This window comes from Momordica charantia, assembly GCF_013281855.1.
Source record: "Momordica charantia cultivar OHB3-1 chromosome 9 unlocalized genomic scaffold, Mcharantia_2.0 BLBB01000009.1, whole genome shotgun sequence".
NCBI lineage: Eukaryota > Viridiplantae > Streptophyta > Magnoliopsida > Cucurbitales > Cucurbitaceae > Momordica > Momordica charantia.
Genome location: NW_028275167.1, coordinates 25,225,978 through 25,245,452, shown reverse-complemented (window position 1 = coordinate 25,245,452; position 19,475 = coordinate 25,225,978). Strand labels below are relative to the sequence as shown.

At 36.6% G+C, this 19,475-nt stretch overlaps 2 protein-coding genes and 1 long non-coding RNA gene across 5 annotated transcripts; 1 reads left to right on the top strand and 2 right to left on the bottom strand.

The window, feature by feature from the left end:
• The first annotated feature begins 1,869 nt into the window (after positions 1-1,869).
• LOC111023737 (uncharacterized) lies at positions 1,870-11,220 on the top strand. Its single transcript, XR_002603190.2, has 2 exons — positions 1,870-2,128; positions 10,795-11,220. It is a non-coding gene; the product is annotated as an uncharacterized LOC111023737 (long non-coding RNA).
• LOC111023735 (putative LRR receptor-like serine/threonine-protein kinase At3g47570) lies at positions 2,135-5,631 on the bottom strand. The gene is made up of 2 exons (XM_022301209.2): positions 2,880-5,631; positions 2,135-2,685 (listed from the first exon to the last, which is right to left on the bottom strand). The coding sequence occupies exons 1-2, from the start codon at positions 5,524-5,526 to the stop codon at positions 2,612-2,614; spliced, it is 2,721 nt and encodes a 906-aa protein (XP_022156901.1). The 5' UTR covers positions 5,527-5,631; the 3' UTR covers positions 2,135-2,611.
• LOC111023736 (protein yippee-like) lies at positions 7,505-10,585 on the bottom strand. Of its 3 annotated transcripts, none has more exons than XM_022301210.2 (6): positions 10,267-10,585; positions 10,007-10,133; positions 9,583-9,626; positions 8,302-8,410; positions 8,163-8,218; positions 7,505-8,055 (listed from the first exon to the last, which is right to left on the bottom strand). In XM_022301210.2, exons 2-6 carry the CDS (start codon positions 10,100-10,102, stop codon positions 7,971-7,973), a joined length of 390 nt encoding a protein of 129 aa, XP_022156902.1. In that variant the 5' UTR covers positions 10,103-10,133; positions 10,267-10,585; the 3' UTR covers positions 7,505-7,970. The 3 variants fall into 3 exon arrangements, with proteins under 3 accessions (XP_022156902.1, XP_022156903.1, XP_087973442.1); XM_022301211.2 differs by having other exon boundaries at positions 10,354-10,585; XM_088117316.1 differs by having other exon boundaries at positions 10,007-10,583.
• Positions 11,221-19,475: the final 8,255 nt, after the last annotated feature.

Genomic DNA, 19,475 nt, shown 5'->3' with positions numbered 1-19,475 from the left:
GGTCGTGCCGAAATATTGCATCGGCACGCTAAAGGGCAAATTATTTCTGAAAATACTCAATAATAAAAATAATATAAAAAAAGAAAGAAGAGGGTCCAACCAAGTTCAAACTAGTGACCTCTTGATCTGATGCTCTACCATTGAGCTATGAACCATTTCTAACCCTTTTCTAGTATTTGTTTATACTTATCTTTAAATCGTAGTAATTTCAATGGGAAACAATTTTTTTTTAAGAATGATTTTACTTCTAAAATCAACCTAAATTAAATTAATAATTTTCTTAAATATATTACTTACTAAAGTTGAATAAAAAAAATTCTGAATTGTGTTTCTTATACTTATCTTTAAATCGTAGTAATTTCAAAGGGAAATTTTTTTTTAATAATAATTTTACTTCTAAAATCAACCTAAATTCAATTAATAATTTTCCTAAATATATTACTTACTAAAGTTGAATAAAAAAAATTCTGAACTGTGTTTCTTATACTTATCTTCAAATCGTAGTAATTTCAATGGGAAACAATTTTTTTTTTAATAATAATTTTACTTCTAAAATCAACCTAAATTCAATTAATAATTTTCTTAAAAGGTTAAATTAAGAAAAAAATATCCCTAAACTTTGTTTCAATAATATCCCTAAATTTTAAAAAGATCTATTTTTACCCTTAAAACTTTTTAAAACTAATTTCAAAACTACCCTTTTATTAACTGAAATGAAAAGTGATGTAGCATGGATAACTTGTAAAGTCGTGTTGCATGTGATAAAGGTTCTACCTTTCATTTATGTCCCTTAATTTTATGATATGTTCATCATCTAAAAGGTTTCATTTTTATCCCTAGCCATTAAAATTATTGTTTAAGAATCAATCCTTTCATTTCCTTGCTTAAAATGAAGATAAAAATGTGACGTGATAGTGATCTATACAAAGAAAAAAAAAAACTTTTAGCCACATTCAAAATAATGTTATATAATTTCGGGTAGAGAACGAATTTGAGGATTATGGTAATTTTTTTTTTCCTTTCGCGATCAAAAAATAGGGAAACAAAATTTTTGGAGGGAATAAATAGACCACGAAGGACATGCAAAATTTGGAGCCTTCATCGCAAAAATTGATGTCAAGGCATGAATGGATGAGAGGAAGAGACGAACAAAAAAATCAAAGAAATTTAATGCAAAGACCATTGTTTCTTACTTTCTTTATAGATTTATTGCATTTATTTTCCTGGCTTCCATAGACCCACGCTTTCAATTGCCCCACTCTTCCACAAATTCTCTCTCATGAATCATGGACTCATTTCTCTTTAGATTTTTCCAAATATTTGAGTCACAGTGATTGTTATTTTTACCAATACATGACTTTACTCACAATATGTTATTTTTCCTATCTTAACCAAAATTCTGTCTCCTAATTTCTTCTCTTTTCTAACTGAGATAATTTTGAATGGGATTAAAATCCTTTAATTATTTTGCAGCTCGCCATCAAATAAGCCCACATATACCCTTTGTTTTTCAACTAATCGCCACATTCAATTTTCGTCTTTCATTTTGATGGGGAAGTCAATGAGGATGTTTTAGAACAACTTCAAAAGTTAAGGATTATAATGAAACTTTTGAAATGATGAGAGCATAATTAAAATCTATCTTAAAGTTCATGGACATAATTGAAACTTGCCACTAACGCTACATGTATTACTACTATTTTACAAGTTAGCTACCAGAACAATACTTTTTCCTTTTTTTTAGTGTAAAAGTTGTTAGAAAAAATAATTTTGAGAGTTTATAGATATTATTAAAACTTAAAGTATATTACGGATATAAACTTAGTTAAGCGATAATCAGTAGAAAAGGGAAAGACTTTGGAAGGCAAGTTTTGCACTGCTGATTCTACAGTTCTTCCATCCACCTACGCCAAATTCATGTCTTAAGATGGAAAAAGTGAAAAAAATATAAGATTACATTATAAATAAATTGAAAAGAGAGAAACCCTAGAAAGTTGCTTGACTATTCTAAAATCCCAAGAGAAGAATAAGAGAGATTGATATAAATCGCTGTCTAAATAAATGTACTTCCATTCAGCAGCAGCGCAAGCATGGAGACGGGATTTATTCAGATATCATCGAAATACAGGTATGCAAGAAACAATTTTCCTGCGTTTCTTCAAATAAATGTGTGTTTTCTCATTGAATTACTCTTCATGGAGTTGTAGAGTACAATAATCTAATTGATAATGGAAAGAAAATGGTCTAATCGAAGCATTTTTATTAATCTTTCAAATCATAAATTCCACATAAGTTCCATTGCTGAAGACGATTATACGAAATCCAAACCATTTTGATTTTTGAGTGCACCTCGAGCCCCATTTCCAAGGAGAATCCTCTGAATTGAAGATAATTCAGCTACAACTTGGCTAATATCCTTTCTCTCTTTGGGGTGTGTGACAGAACATTTGAGTCCTAGTTGAATAATGGAGACTAGAAACCTGTGGGTATTTTGAGTGTCATTGTTTCTAGTTTCTACAACATTCCATATTCCTTCTGACAAACTCATCAATGCAAAGTTGTGCAGGTCTAACCCTTCTTTGAATATGTCATCAGTTGGTTTTTTCCCCGTTTACATCTCCAGTAGCAAGATTCCATAGCTATACATATCACCATCAGTTGATGCTTTACCACCCATCCCATATTCTGCATGTCATTTGAGAAACTGTGGTTGATGATGCTTGAATGTAACACTTTCAAAATTAGCTATGCAAGTAAATTAATACGATATTTGATTTAGATTCAAAAAAGTGTTTCAGAAAAGAGGATCATCAAATGCTTTGTTTAGTTGATGCCAAAACATTTATATTCTTGAGGGAAAAAGTTTGTGACTACGGTACCTGGGGCGGTATAGCCTATAGAACCTCTTAGTCCAATTGAACTTGTCTGCTCCAAAGATAAATGCTCAGAAGCTTCATGAATAATTCTTGCTAATCCAAAATCTCCTATGTGGGCAGTCATGTCACCATCAAGAAGAATGTTGCTTGGCTTTAGATCACAATGGACAATTTTTATGTGGCATTGATTATGCAAATACTCCAAAGCACTGGCCACCTCTATGGCAATATTTAACCTTTGCATAAGATTCAAACCTTGATGACTTCCATCAACAGGATACAACCAATCTTCTAAGCTCCCATTCACCATGAACTCATAGACCAATGCCATAAAGTCATTACCTTGAAAATCTATACTTGAACACACGGTTAGCGACTTCACAAGATTTCGATGCCTAATATTTCTCAAGGCTTCACATTCAGCCATGAAGCTCTTGAAGGATCCTCGGTATTGAAGGTTGAACACTTTCACTGCAACGACCATCTCATCTGGATCAAGAATTCCTCTATACACTGAACCAAAACCACCTTTGCCGATCAAATTAGAAGGAGCAAATCCATTAGTTGCTTTGAAGAGATCATTATATGATAGTTGCAAACTAGAAGGTTGCAACAAGCTTGGTGGAAGCATGCTTCTTTTTTTCCTCAGCCAAAATAGAGCAGCAAAAGCCAACATTGAGATTAGACCAATAATTGCACCAGCAATTATGACGAATAGTTTTAGCTTAGGAGACAATTTCTTGGGCTGGTTGGATTTGCAGCTGGATAGCTTTAGTTCAGGTATTCCTCCACAAAGTCTTAAGTTCCCTGTGACTGAAAACTTACTTGCATTCTTAAAGACCCCTTGCATAGGTAACTCACCGTCAAAGTTGTTGAATGAGAGATTCAAGTACTCCAAAACCTGGAAGCTCTCAAAATATTCTGGAATTTCGCCAGACAAGTTATTTTGAGACAGGTCAAGAATCTGAATTCCTCTCAAGGAGCTCAAAGACTGGGGAGTGGTTCCTCGAATCATGTTGCCACTTAAGGCTAGAGTCTCTAGGCGTATGCAACTACCTAAACTATTTGGAAGCTCTCCAGATAACTTGTTCTTGGAAATATTCATATAATTAAGGTTTACCAACTTGCTCACTTCCATGGGAATGGGACCAATCAAATGATTTTCATACCAATCAAAAGCAAACAATGATGTAACAAAGACCTCCTTTGGTATGGAACCATTAAGATTATTAAGGGCAAGAGACATCTCTAGCAATTGTTGGCATTGCCCAATACTTGGTGGTATGCTTCCCTCCAAATTATTTTCCCTTAGATTTAATCTTATCAACATGGTTAAATTGCCTATAGAAGGTGGGATAGCCCCTACAAGTCTATTTCCATTAAGAAATAGAGATTGAAGTTTTTGCAGTTTACCTATTGATCCTGGTATTGTACCAGTTAACTGATTTGTCTCCATTCCCAAGGCTTCCAAGTTGATAAGATTTCCAATCTCCCTGGGGATCTTCCCTCGTATTTGATTCCTAGCGATTGTCATTTTAGCGAGCTTTGTGGAGAAGTTGCTTATGTACTCCGGCAAGATTCCTCCAAAGTTGTTGTCACTTATCTGCAAAGTTTCCAAATTGGTGTAGTTAACTAGTGGGGATAGAAAACTCAAGTCATCGTTTGTAAAAACATTATTAGATAAGCCTAAATCTTGGAGAGAGTATAGGTTTGCTAGGACAGGGACTTTTCCCGTAAACTGATTGTTGGAAACCGAAAAAATCGAGAGCTTCGAGGCATTGGAGATCGAGATTGGTATCGGTCCATGCAATTGGTTCGTATGGAGTCTCAACATCTCGACGTTTGGAAGTAGATGTGCCAAGTTTTGGGGAAGACTCCCTTGAAGCTGGTTTACTGGAAAAGAAAGGTTTTTAAGTGAGGTGATATTGTATATGGAAACAGGGACCTGACCACTCAACTTGTTTGCACCAAGGTAAAGAGTATTCAGTCTTCTCAACTGTCCAAAGGATTCAGGAATGCTCCCCTGAAAATTATTGATTGTAATTGTGAATACTTCAAGAGAAGATAGATTGCCAAGAGAAGGTAAAATTTCCCCCACTAGACTATTGTTTGATAAAGAAAGGATCATAAGCTTGGATAACAAACCAAGTTCAGTAGGAAGTTTACCAACCAGGGTGTTGGAACCTAAACTAAGACGTGATAGATTGGAACAACCTGATATGTTTCTTGGTATTTTGCCACTGAAAGAGTTGGATTGGAGGTTTAGAATTTCAAGCCGAAACAAGTGGCCAACTTCTAATGGGATATGACCACTGAAACTGTTGAATCTGAGGTCTAAGACCTTGAGAAAACTCAAGTTTCCAATGTAGGGCGATATGCTGCCAGACAATTGAAGAGATTGGAGCTCTAATCTAGTGACTCTCTCATGCTTCCTTCCACATGTGACACCCCACCATTGACAAAAGTGTAGAGAATCATTCCACGAGGCGACAACCCATTCGGGATCACGAGTTATTTCCGCTCTGAAAGCTAGCAATGCCAGCCTATCGGTCTCGTTTCGTCTTAAAACTGAGCAACTTGCAGTAAGTAGTAGTAGAAAATAAGCTAAAATGAACAAAGGCAATTGGGGTGGATTCTCCATAGAGACCATAAGTTCAGAATATGGAACTAATTAAGTTAGTAGATACCCGATTGCCATTTTGTTTGAAATTGATCACTCCATTATATAGTAGATAATATCTCTTGGTATGATCATGAAATGAAGAATAAATAGATATGCAGATGTGAATGCATTTCTTATGTTTTGGACATCATCCTTCTTTTCAGTCAACTAAGAAAACTATAATTATAATTTATTCATATATGTCAAAGTGATGATGCTAAAGTCAAAAAGGCAACCTAACCCTTGCGACCAAACGGGAATGCATTATTTTATCATTCCATGGATATCTAAGGGCATGTTTGATAGAGAATTTAGATCATATTTCTTGTTTTCAAATTTACTGGAGCAAATAGATTCAATGAATATATGTTTGACATGATTGATCATTATTTTTTTAAAATTGAGATTCAATTTTTATATCTGATACCAAATACATATCTGACAACATGGAATACAACTCCGTTTTCAAATCACTAATCAAACGCATCTTAATTTGTTGTGTTTATCGGGTGTTAACTGATTATTAATGTTTTTGTTTATATTTTTTTTCAAGAAATTCGTGTGACTACGTTTGTTTGCATTATACATACACTTGGAAATGTTATTGAAATTTTAACCGGGAGTTTTAAACAAAGACTTTTGAATACCATGATGCTATTTGAGAATGACATGTTGAGAATGGTAGCCAATTTTTGTAATTTTATTTATTTATTTATTTATTTATTATTATTATTATTATTATTTTGCTTGCTTGCTTGGCTCATGTTGGTTTGGATGTTGAATTTTAGAAGTGGTGTTCTAAACTAGGCCACAAATAGTACAACTACAAACAAATCTATTGTATCTTTTCAAGTTTGTAAATCTAATTTGTATCTTTTCATCTCACACACTGTAAACTGTAAATTTTTTGTTGCATAATCTTTCAATTAAGTAATCCTAGAAGATGTTGGTAAATTTTCCAGCGCTTTTTAGAATGTTACATCATAAATATGGGAAGGCGATTTGAACCTACCGCCTTTAATTATGTTCAAATTAGTCTAAAGTACCCAGCTTTATCGTTAAAATATTATCCTCTTTTATTATATATATGAAAGAGAATAATAAAGGATAAAAAGAGGAAATTTTCCAACATCTTTTCATCACGCACTTTCTTTTCCTCTTTTGAAAGAGGAAATTTTCTTTTCTTGACTTTGCTGTTTTATTCTCTACGGTGCATTTTAGTAAGTTTTTATATATGTTGCATAAACTTTATAATGATATACCATATGGTATTATTTTGTAGATAGCTTATAATGTTATGAAGAATGACGTTGTTAGAATCCGAAATATATTGAAAGATAAAAGATAAACGAACTACATAGCTATCAAGTATTAGAAGTACTTGGACCCTCCCCTCTTGAGATAGCCAAAACCATATTCACTCATTGGATACCTTCATTCTTGTACTCACACTCTATTTATAAGACTCTCCCTAACTACTTGGGACCAATCCTATCAGACATGAAGTTACTAATATGGAGTATATTTTAGGTATATGATGCTATAACTTTTTTTTTTTGAAATCCGTGTGTCCGGACCAGATTAAGGTAACAGGTAGGATATTAAATCCTAGGTAGGTGGCCACCATGATTTGAACTCATTCCCTCTAAATCCTTTACTATATACAAAGGTCCTTATTGATCACTTGAGCTATCACATGATGGTTGAATATATTATATAACTTAATAGTTTAGTACGTACCAATTAAAGTATATTATAAAACTTAAGTATATATCTATCTTCTTTTATACATAAAAATACTTGAAACAGCAAAGTTGAAAATAATATTAGATAAAATTTCAATTTAATCTCTGTAGTTTTGAAAATTTTAATTTGGTCCCTATATAATATAATTTTGTTGAACTTCACACCTCTCCATACACGATCTTTTATTAACTTGACAAGTTGACCTATTTAAACCTGGATAGAATCAAATAAAAACCATTAACTCATTGTCATGTAAAAGTGTGTCAATATAATAACAATAATGGCGATTTGTAAAGCTTGACAAAATCAAATTGAAGCTTTTAAAACTATAGGAACCAAATTAAAACATAATACAAAATCAATACCGTATGAATTCTCCAGTAGAATTCCTATAATTAAGAGGTATTGACGGCCACCACCCAACACTGTAATCGACGTTGCGGGACTTGACTCCAAGAGGGGGAAAATCCTGCCCCATGGGCTCAAACTGGAAAGGAGTATCCCCATTTGGCCACAAACCGGTTGAAATCACTTAATTCAGAAGAAACAATTATTCACTTCTCATCCCAACATCAAACATCAAGGATTTTAGGTGGTGAAATGAGACAGCATCACCATCTTCAGAGTTGCAGTCCAAATTAGAAGATTTTTTGGGTTACAGAATTTACAATTGGATAATACAAAGATCAAACATCATCTTCATCACTTCCACCACCATCTGCTTCCTGACTGGCCAAGTAACTGCTTTCATCAGGAACTGAAACCTTGAATCTGCTCAAACAACAAAACTTTCTTTCAACAATTTTCTCACTACTTTACTCTGACTTCAAATTTTCTAACTTCCATATATTTTCTCTATCTACTCTCTCTCTACTGACCTCTCAAGTACAGATTTTCCCTCCTTGTATTTTTGGTTCTTTTCATGGGCAGTCTCCTGAAAGGAAGAAACCATGGGAATAACTAAGATGTAAGATGCATAGAATAGCTCAACTTTCAAATGTTTGCTCCTGTTCTTACATATTTCCACCCCACTATTGATCCACACCCCACACAGAAGATATCAGCAACCGTATGCATCCCCGTCATCATCAATCTATCTTCTATCTTACCGGAGGAGACGTTTACCCTGAAAAGAAAAAACCCGACCATGAGAACCGAGTCTACGACATGAAGCACTTCTAGAAGTTAAAACAAACAGTTCTACAGAAACTCAAACTCATTGTGTCGTTATCAGAGAGAGAATGTACATCGCCGATTCACTATATGAGCGGGTTAAGGGATTAGTCTAGGTTGTGGAGCTTTGGATTCTTTGAAAAGGAATTTTCAGTAAAATCACTTTTCTAAGTAATTTACATGAACCTCATGAGTTCTGTCATGAAACATAACAACAAACTACTAATTAGTGTATTCAAAGGGGAACCATATCCACCAAGAAAGAAGACCTCAGTTATAGTATGCAACAAATACAAAACATATGATCATTAATGACAGAAGCAGTATTTGCTGCTGACAATGTATTTTTTTCCCTTTTGGCAAAGTATCTTTGAAACAGACCTTTGCAGAATTCAAACCCAGAGAGTGTATTTGGCTTGTATAGCTCAATGTTGAGAAACTCAGCATATATTCAGCATATGAATTTGTTTATCCCATACTTTTTTTTTAATAAGAAATCAAGCTTTCATCGAGAGATGTGAAAAAATATATAAGAGCATACAAAAACACCTCTAGAGAAAGAGGCTTCAAGAATAACACCTAACTGATAATTACAAAAATCCTTAGAAACCGACCCCACGTGGAAGTATTACATCAAATAAGCTCCCAAACATACTCCCTGGATCTATCCACCACTAAAGATTCTATTGTTCTCTCAAGCTAAATACCCCACACAGTAACAAAGAAACAGGCTTGCCACAAAAACTTTCCCCTATCACAAAAGGGGGGACAACACGCCTCATCCATTATCGTGTTTATCCATACTATAAAATTGTTAATCCCATTGCATAAACCCAAGCCTATGAAACTCATATTTTATATTACATGCTGACATTTACAAATCATAAATCTAAGAATCACACACCAAGTTCCACAGACTCAAATTTTTATAATCTATTTTCTTTGTAGAATTCAGAGTAATATCACACAATTTCAAAGTTCCCAACTCCATACTTGATAAACTGAAACAAAAACCACAAGCCAAACATTCTCTTAAGGATTGAGGGAGGGGATGTGTGTGTTAATATGTTCAAACTCCAAATGAGTTGCATTATTCAACCAGTGTCTCCAAAATCAAGAACTTACACCTTATTGAAGAGGTAAGCTTTCCCATGCTTGCAGTGAAAGGACTGAACAGAACAACACAAACAGTACATGGAGTCAGAATGTGGGTTTCAGCATATTGGTGGACACTCAGACAGCATCATGTGCAAGAATAAAAAAACAACTCAATGACTTTGAGTGCATCCAGTCTTGGTTCTTAGACCACCAAAATTTCCTCAGCTAAAAACTTTCTAGCTAGACCTCCTTAGTTTCAAGTTCCCAACTTATAAAATTGAGCAGCAAACAAAATTCAAGCAGTAAAAAAAGAACATTGAAATTTTGAAACAGACCACAAAAACAGTTCTCCAATGGCGGAAGAAAAGGGACCCATACAAGAAATTCAAAGAAAAGTATGATAAAGTGACATGGAACCAGAGAAAACAAAAACAGGTAAAAGAAGAGAAACCTTGGAGATGATATCGTCGTAAAGAGCAAGATGGGTTCCGCAGTACTTGCAACTATAGATCTGCCCCTCCAGATTCACCACGAACAATCTTCCCATAGCTTTATAGCTTAAACTTCCCACAAATTATCTGCAAACAGAACCCAGAAAGTGAAACGGAGAAGGACCGGGATTTATCAGAGCTCCGAAGAAGAAAAAGAAGAAGAAGAAGAATCTGGGGGCCTTTTGAAATTGGAGATTGATACAGAGAAGATAGACGAAACTTGAATGGTATCTTCTGGATCTTCTTTCTGGGTTTCTGTTCTAGGCCTATCCAATCAAATCAAATAACATTTTGTGAAGAAGCCCACCTCTTTTTTCTTCGGATTTGACAAGATTTGAAATTGGAGGTCTTTTTTTTCCTCAAAATCAATTGTGAAGAAAGTTTTTCAAATCAATTGTGAGGATGAGGAGTTGGGTCAAAATCAAAATGGTTCGCTAGATTTTTCATGTAATTTCCTTGTCCCCCTCCAAGGGATGATGCGGATATGCTATCATATTTTTGTAGAGATATAGATAGCGAGAAATTTAGGTAAATGGTTTTTTGTTTTTTTGTTTTTTTTGTTTAAATACTATTTTAGTATCTATCTATACTCTTTTCACTTTTGATTTTATGGCTTGAGTTCATTTTGATAGTGTAGGTTCAATTTTCTTTTTCTTTAATCTATATAATTTCAAAACTTACATTATCTCATTTCTTTGGATTATAGTTTTAGTATTGTTCTTCACTAACTAAAATTCTTGAAATGTAGTTATTATGGGAAGACAAAGCTAGACCCGACAAGCGAACAATATCACAGGTCCAAGGCCTAACCAGGTTTCGACCGATTAGTTCACATGCCTGATTTTCTTGCTCAGCTGATAAACCCAATGATGGGCTGACTCCCATTCTCTTGTACCATTCGGCCCACAATGGTGATCCCTCCAAAGCCCAAAGGGAAGATATGCGACAAAAATCTTACCTATTGCTACACTTCACATTAAACTCGAATTTTGACTAAAATATTGGAGTGTTTGTGGCTAGCACCATATCGATGTGTGATCCTTATATTTTGTAGGTTTGTCGAAACCTTTTATTCTTGAAGATTGGTGCAAATTTGGTGTTGCATCAACGGTAACCGTAAATTTGTATTAAAGCATTTCCATTATATATCAATTTTATATTATACTTTTACAAATAGGGATAATATTTGTCGTTTTTTAAAAGTATAGAATCAAAATCAACCTTTTGAAAATATAATAATTAAAATAAACAAACGTTGAAAGTAAAAAAATTAGGAACTAAAATAAATAAAAAGTTAAAAAATACAAAAACCAAAATAACGCAACATGAAACGTGTGGATAAATCAATAAAGAGAACTTTTATAATGAAAAGAAAAAATCTACTTAGATTATTGATAGAAATCTTGGAGTATGTTTTCAATAAAATATTGTTGTCAATAGATTTTATCAAATTATCAAAGATATTCCGAAAAAAAAAATCAAGAGGCTCATAATAATTTTTTTTTTAAATAATGCGAAAAATGAAATTACAGAGAGAATCTCTCTAATACACGTGCAAAAGTAAAACTGTCTTTTAAAATTCTACATTGCCCAACCTGTGGTAAATTAGACCGCACAGGCAAACAGTTTATGACCCAAATCTTGACCAGATTTAGAGCGTGACTAGATCTAGATCCCAGTCGTTTTATCCTATCAACTCTAGAGTTTTGACATCTATAAATAAATAGAGGAATATCACAATCAAATGTACGTTGAAAAACCTGATTCTCAATATTCGACACATGACACCAGTGTTCAGTGCTATTTATTTTGTAACTCGATGTCCGTTCTCGACTTTATTATTAATAATTAGTGCGAATTTGACAGAGTCGTAAGGAGCCTAAATTCTACATCAACAATAATCATTAATTGAGTGTTTTTTTAGTATAATATATGAGGTAGAAATCGAACTCACAACCTACATGTCAATTAATGTGCTTTGTTGGCTTTGGCTATTAATTAAGTATTTAATGCTTCCTACCTAAGCTATAAATCTTTATTTTTCTCATTTTTTACTTTTGTTTGCATGGGTCCTAAACTAAAATATGTACACCTTGGATATCTAAATTCAAACAATTTATACGAATTTTAGAATAAAAATTATTGAGTATGAAATAAATAATTTTCAGAAGCCCTCCCCCATGAAAATTTTGTCTCACAAATACAAAGCTCTGTGAATGTTAAATACTACACTCAAAAGTCAAAACCACCCTAAAAAAAAGATTGGCAATTTTCATTACAAGTTTGGCCATCAGAAGAAAGAAGAGTTGCTAAGAAATAGAAAATATAATACTACTGTAATGTTTTTATTTTATTTATAATAAATTGGAAAAGAATTAGAAAAAAAAGTAAAATAATAATCATGTTTAGTTTTGTAATGAAATAAATTGTTGAATATTAGAAAACAAATAAAAAAAAAGGAACAAACAAAAAGTACTGCATATCAGAAAGGTTTTAAGTTCCTACTTTTCTTTTAGATTTAATTGGGCCACAATTTGATTGGGCTGCTCGGGGCCCATACTCATCATTTCTGCCACTGCAAAGAGGAAGACTGCCACATATTTTGACAGGATTCAAGTAGGAGTTCTAGCCCAAGGCTCCAAGCCCCCACAACAACTGCATCTGCCATGTAAAAGGCTGTGTTTGAACTTCCGACCTCAAAAGTACTTTTACCACTCATATTCGCGTCACACTACATTTTAATTTTACATTATAAAATCAAACTTTTGTAAAAATTGTTAGAGCTGGAATCAGAGCGTGCCACTTGGACTTCTTACCTCAAAACTTGTGTACTAGCCATAACTCAATTAGGTCAAGGACGAGACGGATCAGGCATAGTCACCTTTGGTTGACCCTAAAAAAGCTTCAAGCATCAACCTACGTACATGGATGCCACCAACGTAAAATTCGTTGAACACCAAGTACGGAGCATTGCATCAATGGCAAGCTCTCTTATAAAACGGGGTATGCACTACGGTGTATATCTATGTAACATAACTAAACTTTGCTCAACAGGTGATTAAGTATAATAAAGTTTCGTAGTATATACGTGGTGCATACCTCAACAGTACAAAGTTTTATTTTCAAGTTATCACTTCAACTTAACTAGACATTCACGTCCAATAGATAGACCTGTCAACCTCGTCTAAAGCCTTACATCAACGAGAACCAAATCAAACATTCATTGTTCTTCTCGGAGAAAAGAAAAAGTTGTACCCATTTGATATTTCATCCTCAATTTCCCATATCTTAATCAAAATTCTTGAACTATTAGATTTGAGTTTGGTTCTACTTTTGAAGTTTTGGTTCTAACGGGAGAGAGAAAGCTATACCCATTTTATATCTAAATCTCATTTTCATAATTGATCGATATTCCTTTTGTGGATGTGAGCCAATCTTCTGCATCTTAACCAAATTTCATGGCTTTTCCTTTATAGAATTGAAGACAGAGTCCTCTTTTCCAACTCTTTATGCTTAGGCTCCACACACCAAACAACAAGAAGAAGAAGGAAAAAGAAAAATAAATACCCATATGATTAGGCTCCACACATCTAACAACGTCAATAGCATTGCTATTGATACTACTTACTCTCGGCTAGTGTTGCGAGGATTTGAAAGTGTTGAGTACCACTACTTGACCGAGCGGCAAATTTTTTAATTCTCTAGTGGTCAAAGCATTAGAATTCCTCGGAAAATTTCTTAATTTATGCTTTATCCCTACGTCCAAAACATGTACATACTTCGAGTCTAAATATCATCAAAACAAACAACATTTAAGTCGTAATTAAGGGTGGATAAAACTTAGTCCACAAAATTTACCAACAAACAATCTCCCCATTTTTCCTTTCAACAAAAATCACATAATTAATTAACCCAACTACCACATGCATGAAGCTCATCTCTCTCTCCCTCCCCTCTCTAATACACCCATAAAGATATACATCTAGGAATCCGACCGAAATTCCTTCCATTGGCATGAGCCTTTTTTTAGATGAAACCAAAAGGACAAATACGAGAATTCGTACCTAAAAGAGATAATGTCATACCAGTACGAAGATGTCCCTAATATGGGTAAGTAAATAAAGGGAATAATGAGGAGGGAAAAGAAGAAGAGGTGTGGGATTGAAGATGGAAATGGAAATGGGTGATTGGGAAAACTGATAAAAAACCCCCATGATCATGCCCACACGTTTCCATGTCAATCCCTTTAATTTGTCCTCTTAAAAGACAGAAAGTGATGGTCATGTGCCTTCCTCCCCACATTTCCATTTTCTCCTCCTCCAACACATTATTATATATATTTATTTATTTTCCATTTCCTCCAAGTTTCCCTTAATCCCAGCATAATTCCCTTTCTAATTCTCGATTTGGTTTGATAATGATTTTGTTTTCGTCTTTTGAAAATATCGTCAGAGTTTCCGATTTCGAGTTGGAGAGGGAAGGTAAAAGGGAAAACCCTAAAAGAAAGAAGCTTTTTCTTTCTAGAAGTAGGGATGGGAACTGTTAAAAAGAATGGAATAACATGATCTGTTTTGAATAGTTTGCCAAAAAGTGGAAAAAGGGGAAATTGACAAAATCAAATAAATAATAATAATAGTATAGTTGAGATTTGTGTTTTGAAAATAAAAAATTTAAAAAAAATTGCTTACTTCTATTTATTATTATTACTATTATTACTATTATTATTATTATTATTACTCTCTTGTCTTGTGAAGAATTGAGTGGCCATGTCTGTCTCCCATTTGCTTCACAGCAAGCAATAAAGTTGATGAGTATAATTCAAAAGAAATAACTATGTTGTGTGTTTCACCTTTTTATTTTTTATTTTTTTAATTTGCAAGTTTTTGTAGAGGGAGAGAAGGGAAAAATGAATTAATGCCACTTTGATTGTCTAATTAATTGAGCTTGGAGGAATCCAACTTTGGTGTAATGCAAAATGGTTGGTGGATATGCAAAAGTGAATAAGTGGGGTTCTTTTATGAATTCATCATCAACTTCTCTTTCCTCCTAAAAAGATCTACTAAATTCATCGAGTTGTTCCAAAGAATCAAAACGGCCAGTTATTAATGGAATTCCTTGTCGTCAGTTTTCGGGGTCTCGAAGGGGCGTGGTCCTAGCTCTACCGTATCTTTTGTTTCATTTCTTCTGGAACAATCACAAACACTGAAATTAAGAAATAATTAATTACGAATAATTAAGAATCTCCATTTTTAAATTTCTTCATAAAATGGATTCACGAGCCGAGCGGTAAGGCGGGGGACTGCAAATCCCTTTTTCCCCAATCAAATTCTGAGAGGCTTCATGAAGTGCTTCTTTAGGAGTTAAACTTCCCTAATTGTTCCAGAGCAACTAGAAAGAGTCAATTTTGAAAGAACTTATTGTCAATCTCGTGGAGGGAAAAGCCAAAATTGAGTTGTAGTCTTGTTGTTCGCCGCCTCGACGCATTCCCTTCTCTCCCCGGCATCGTCCCACACAGAAAGAAAGAGTGCAGAGCCCCGGCCCGACCTGTGAGCCTTTTTTTTCATGCTTTTCCCGGAGGTCTGGAGAAAGCTACAATCAATAGGATTTTCTTAATCCTCCCTTCCCGAAAGTAGCAACAATAATCAATTTTAGCTCGAATCGTTTGTAGAGGCTTTACACTTTGGTTGAGGTGCGGAGAGACTCCTCTAATTTGAACTTGACAAGTTATTTGAGTTTTCAAAAAATGTTTTGAATATTATGGAAAAAAAAGTTAGCTCGATAAATAAGATAGAGATCACCCACTGGTTGATGAGAAAGCATAATCTGGTGGAAAAGGGCCACTTACCTTACTAGATAGGGGGGGACACGGCTGTCAAACATCAGAGCAAGAGCCGTATCTCTGATATGTGTCTATGCTTCCTTTCCTTTCTGCGACCCCATTTTAAAGGCCAATCCGAGGAAATAGAATCGAATAATCTACCAGATTTTTTCTTCCTGTTGATTCCGCCCGACAATCAAGCTGCACTTCCCACAACCCCTACACACACCTAGGAGCACCTTCCTGCATATTCATACAAGACTCGAGTAGGCGGGTCGAGGTCTTACGAGGTAACCACTACTCGGAGTACCCTCCCAAAAGGAAAAAGATGTGTCTGTCAGGTTCGGTTCTTCTTAGTTGGGTTGGGCGGGTTCGACCAGAAATGCTATGCTTACACACAAGACTATCCATCTTCCCGAAAGCTGTAATCTTCCTATTAATGATTGTGACACCTTTTACAGGATACGTACTACCTTGGGGTCAGATGAGCTTTTGGGGAGCAACAGTCAAGGGGCCTTCAAAATGTAGTAACTAATAGGCTGCTACTCTAGGCTCGCTTCGCTTCTTCAAGCTCCGCCCCTTATTGAAAACAAAAGCGCTAACGCGCCAACTATTATTTAGTAAAGCAAGCAACCTTTCGCGATTGGATGCCCTGAGTCATTTGGTTTTGACGCGTGTCTGTTAGTGAATCACAGCTCGACTGGGCTTGAGGCCTGAGTTCGAGAATGTTAGATCCTCAATTCAACATCGAGTTACTCCACCAGACATTGAGAGAGCAGTTTCTGATGTGAGATCCGAGGAGACTCGACTTGAGCCCCAAAACTAGGTTGGGTGCAGGGGGTCGATCTTGATTTTATTACTCAGGGTGCAACGTCGAAAGGGTCCTGATGTAGTGGGATCGTTCGGATTGTTACAACCTCTAGCAGATGGTTTGAAATTGATTCTAAAAGAACAGATGAATCGGTCGTAGTCATTGCGGATAACACTCCGAGCCTCGGCCAAAATATGACACCCGAAGTGCCCGGCGCGCACAATCCTATCCTATCTGAGTCCGAGTTTACCCTTGCACTTCGGACAGTCATGGGCTTTCTTAAGTCCATTGTTCCTCAGTAGCTCAGTGGTAGAGTGGTCGGCTGTTAACTGACTGGTCGTAGGTTCAAATCCTACTTGCAGCGCACCTGCTGAACAAGGCTCCTTGAAAGTCTTTCGGGGATTACCAGTTCCGGGGTCGGAGGATTTACCAGTCACGGGCAACCGTAGAACCAACGAGCATCCCGCAGGCGAGGAACCAAACAAGCGAATAGAAAAGTGAAAAGAAAGAAAGCACCCAACAGAAAATTTCTTTTTTTAAGTATACTGATCTTGAGCCTACCCGAGCTCGCTGTAATAGCTTGCTTCTCAGGTGGCTCGCACCCCGGGTGGTGCGGCTGAGCCAGAGTGGGCTCAGCAGTCGGCCTATGTTTCCGGGTGCAAGTATGCAACTCGGTTTTCCGCCCGAACGACCCTAATGTACGGAAAAGAAAGAAGAAAGGCAAACAAGCTGTGTCACCCCTGACTATGAAGCTTCTTGCGAGGCTGTGGGGCATGTCTCTCAATTGAACCCATACGAGATGGTTAACTTTTGTATATTGATTACGAAGCGCCAAGCGTTGGTACTTCGCGAAGAGTTCCCGGGCAGCCCCCCTAACAATAAATGTTTGCATCCCTATGGTAAGACTCTTGCGCGACTCGGACAGCACCATAAATGCCAGCGTTATCCAAAGTCTCCCGATGAAACGAGAGATATAGAATCTGCTTCGCCTTTCTTTGACAAACTAGCTACTCGTCTCGGGCAGAAACCTTAAGGCAAGCCTCTGGTGAGGGCAACCCTTGACGTGGGGACTCTCTCTTGGGGTCTTTGGCTTTACTCATTTAGGGCTTGCTTGGCCCATCAATTCCTGGTCGCTGTAAAAAACGGAGGCGGAATTACAGTGAAGAAAAAGTCTCATGCAGGATAGCTGCCGCTAACAAAATTCACACAATTTTCGTATAGAAACAACAGCAGCAGTACGGCTTTTAGAAGGCTCTCTCCTCTCTTCTATTACTTGTACTTGTTTGAGTTCCCCTCTCTCCCATCCTCTTTTCAAGTCCCATTCTTTTCCCGGTTAACAACGGCAACTTGCTAATCAGCTTGATCAAGTAGGGCGATTGTTCGAGTAGGTCCTATCGGCTTGACCTCTTTTCGTCGGTAAATCATCACTCTTTGTCGTCTGTCAAAAAAATCCATATACAACCAGGAGTGGTCGAAGTGCTTCCTGAAACAAGCACGAAGAAAGAGTTGTGAAGGTGGCCTCGTTATCCACACCTCTGGTCGGATGAATGGAGGACCGACCGACCCGGGATAGCAAAGCCTCATCTTCTTTTTTTTTTTTAATTCAGGGGGGTGTGCGAATAATTTTTTTTGCACTTCTGATACGGATGTGGAATCCTATGCCTAAGCTATGCTTGCTTCTGGCTGGGAAGAAGGCCATCCGCTACATATCTTTCGTAGTGAGGGAACTCCTCTGTTCTTAGCTTGACGAGCTACTTGAGTTTCCGAAAAACGCAGTCCCTCGTCTGCTCGTCGAGTGCGTCCCTGGCTCTTGCTCGTCTAACGTAGCCGATCGAGTTTCTTCGTCCCTCTCCCGCTTATTGATTAGGGCGAGTCATTCAAGTCCCTTGGCACTCGTTCCTCTTTTCTTTTACGAAAATCTCGGGGGGGATGTTCGGTAGGTGTCCGGGCCTCCTAAAAAATCCATCCGACAAGAATGCTGCTTGAACATTGTAAGACATTGAACCGCTCTTGTGAACACTGATCATAAGTGGCAAAAGCCGCCGGAATCCTCATTTTTTGTCCATAAGCTCTCCTCGCTACTGTAATAATTTCAAATGTCTTTTTATACACTGGCGCGGATGATTGCCCTAAGGCACCGATGGATCAAGGCCTTCGATCTCCGCGCGTGGCGTGATAAGGAATCCTAGAAAAGATCGATTGAGACTCCCTCCCCGGTCCCACGAAGATCTCTATGTACTTGTCCAGTCCGGTCCAAGGAGCCGAGTCAGACCATCCCCAAAACCCACCACCTGCTGCCAAGTACTCCTCCTAGGAGGGTATACCAAAGTGGGAGTGCATAGTATCGCTTGACCAGTCCTACGTCCTTTTCTCAAAAATCCCATTTCCTTCCATGAGAAACTATGAGAAATTTTTTAGTAGTATCTGTTGAGTCACCTATCATATCAGCAGGGGAAGCAGCTCTTTCCTCGACGGTCGCTGATGCCCCTTCACCAACAATTCTGTTTCGATCGAACCCCCTTTCTCTAATAAGTCGGAGGTCTTCGTAAACATGTTAAAGGGCTAATCTTATCTCCGCAAGTGACAATCTTGAGGGTACTAAACAAAGGCACATCACTTATACTGCTAAAAACTGATGCAAGCAAAGTTCCTCAGTACCTATGGGCCGAAGCGTTTCATAAAGCAGTACATATTAATTACTGATTGCCATCGTCGACTATTGCTGGTGACTCGTTGGAATTAATCCACTACGGGATTTACATTATACGCAACAGAAGCACCTGAAGTACTAAACAGAATA

Bases quoted from the DNA above. Each gene is read 5' to 3' on its own strand.
- LOC111023735 (XM_022301209.2), bottom strand. From the start codon at position 5,526: ATGGTCTCTATGGAGAATCCACCCCAATTGCCTTTGTTCATTTTAGCT. The intron at 2,686-2,879 runs GTACCGTAGTCA...AATGACATGCAG, and splicing joins TATAGGCTATACCGCCCCAG to AATATGGGATGGGTGGTAAA.
- LOC111023736 (XM_022301210.2), bottom strand. From the start codon at position 10,102: ATGGGAAGATTGTTCGTGGTGAATCTGGAGGGGCAGATCTATAGTTGC. The intron at 8,219-8,301 runs GTAAGAACAGGA...TCTTCCTTTCAG, and splicing joins CAATAGTGGGGTGGAAATAT to GAGACTGCCCATGAAAAGAA. The intron at 8,056-8,162 runs GTCAGTAGAGAG...TTGTTTGAGCAG, and splicing joins GGAAAATCTGTACTTGAGAG to ATTCAAGGTTTCAGTTCCTG.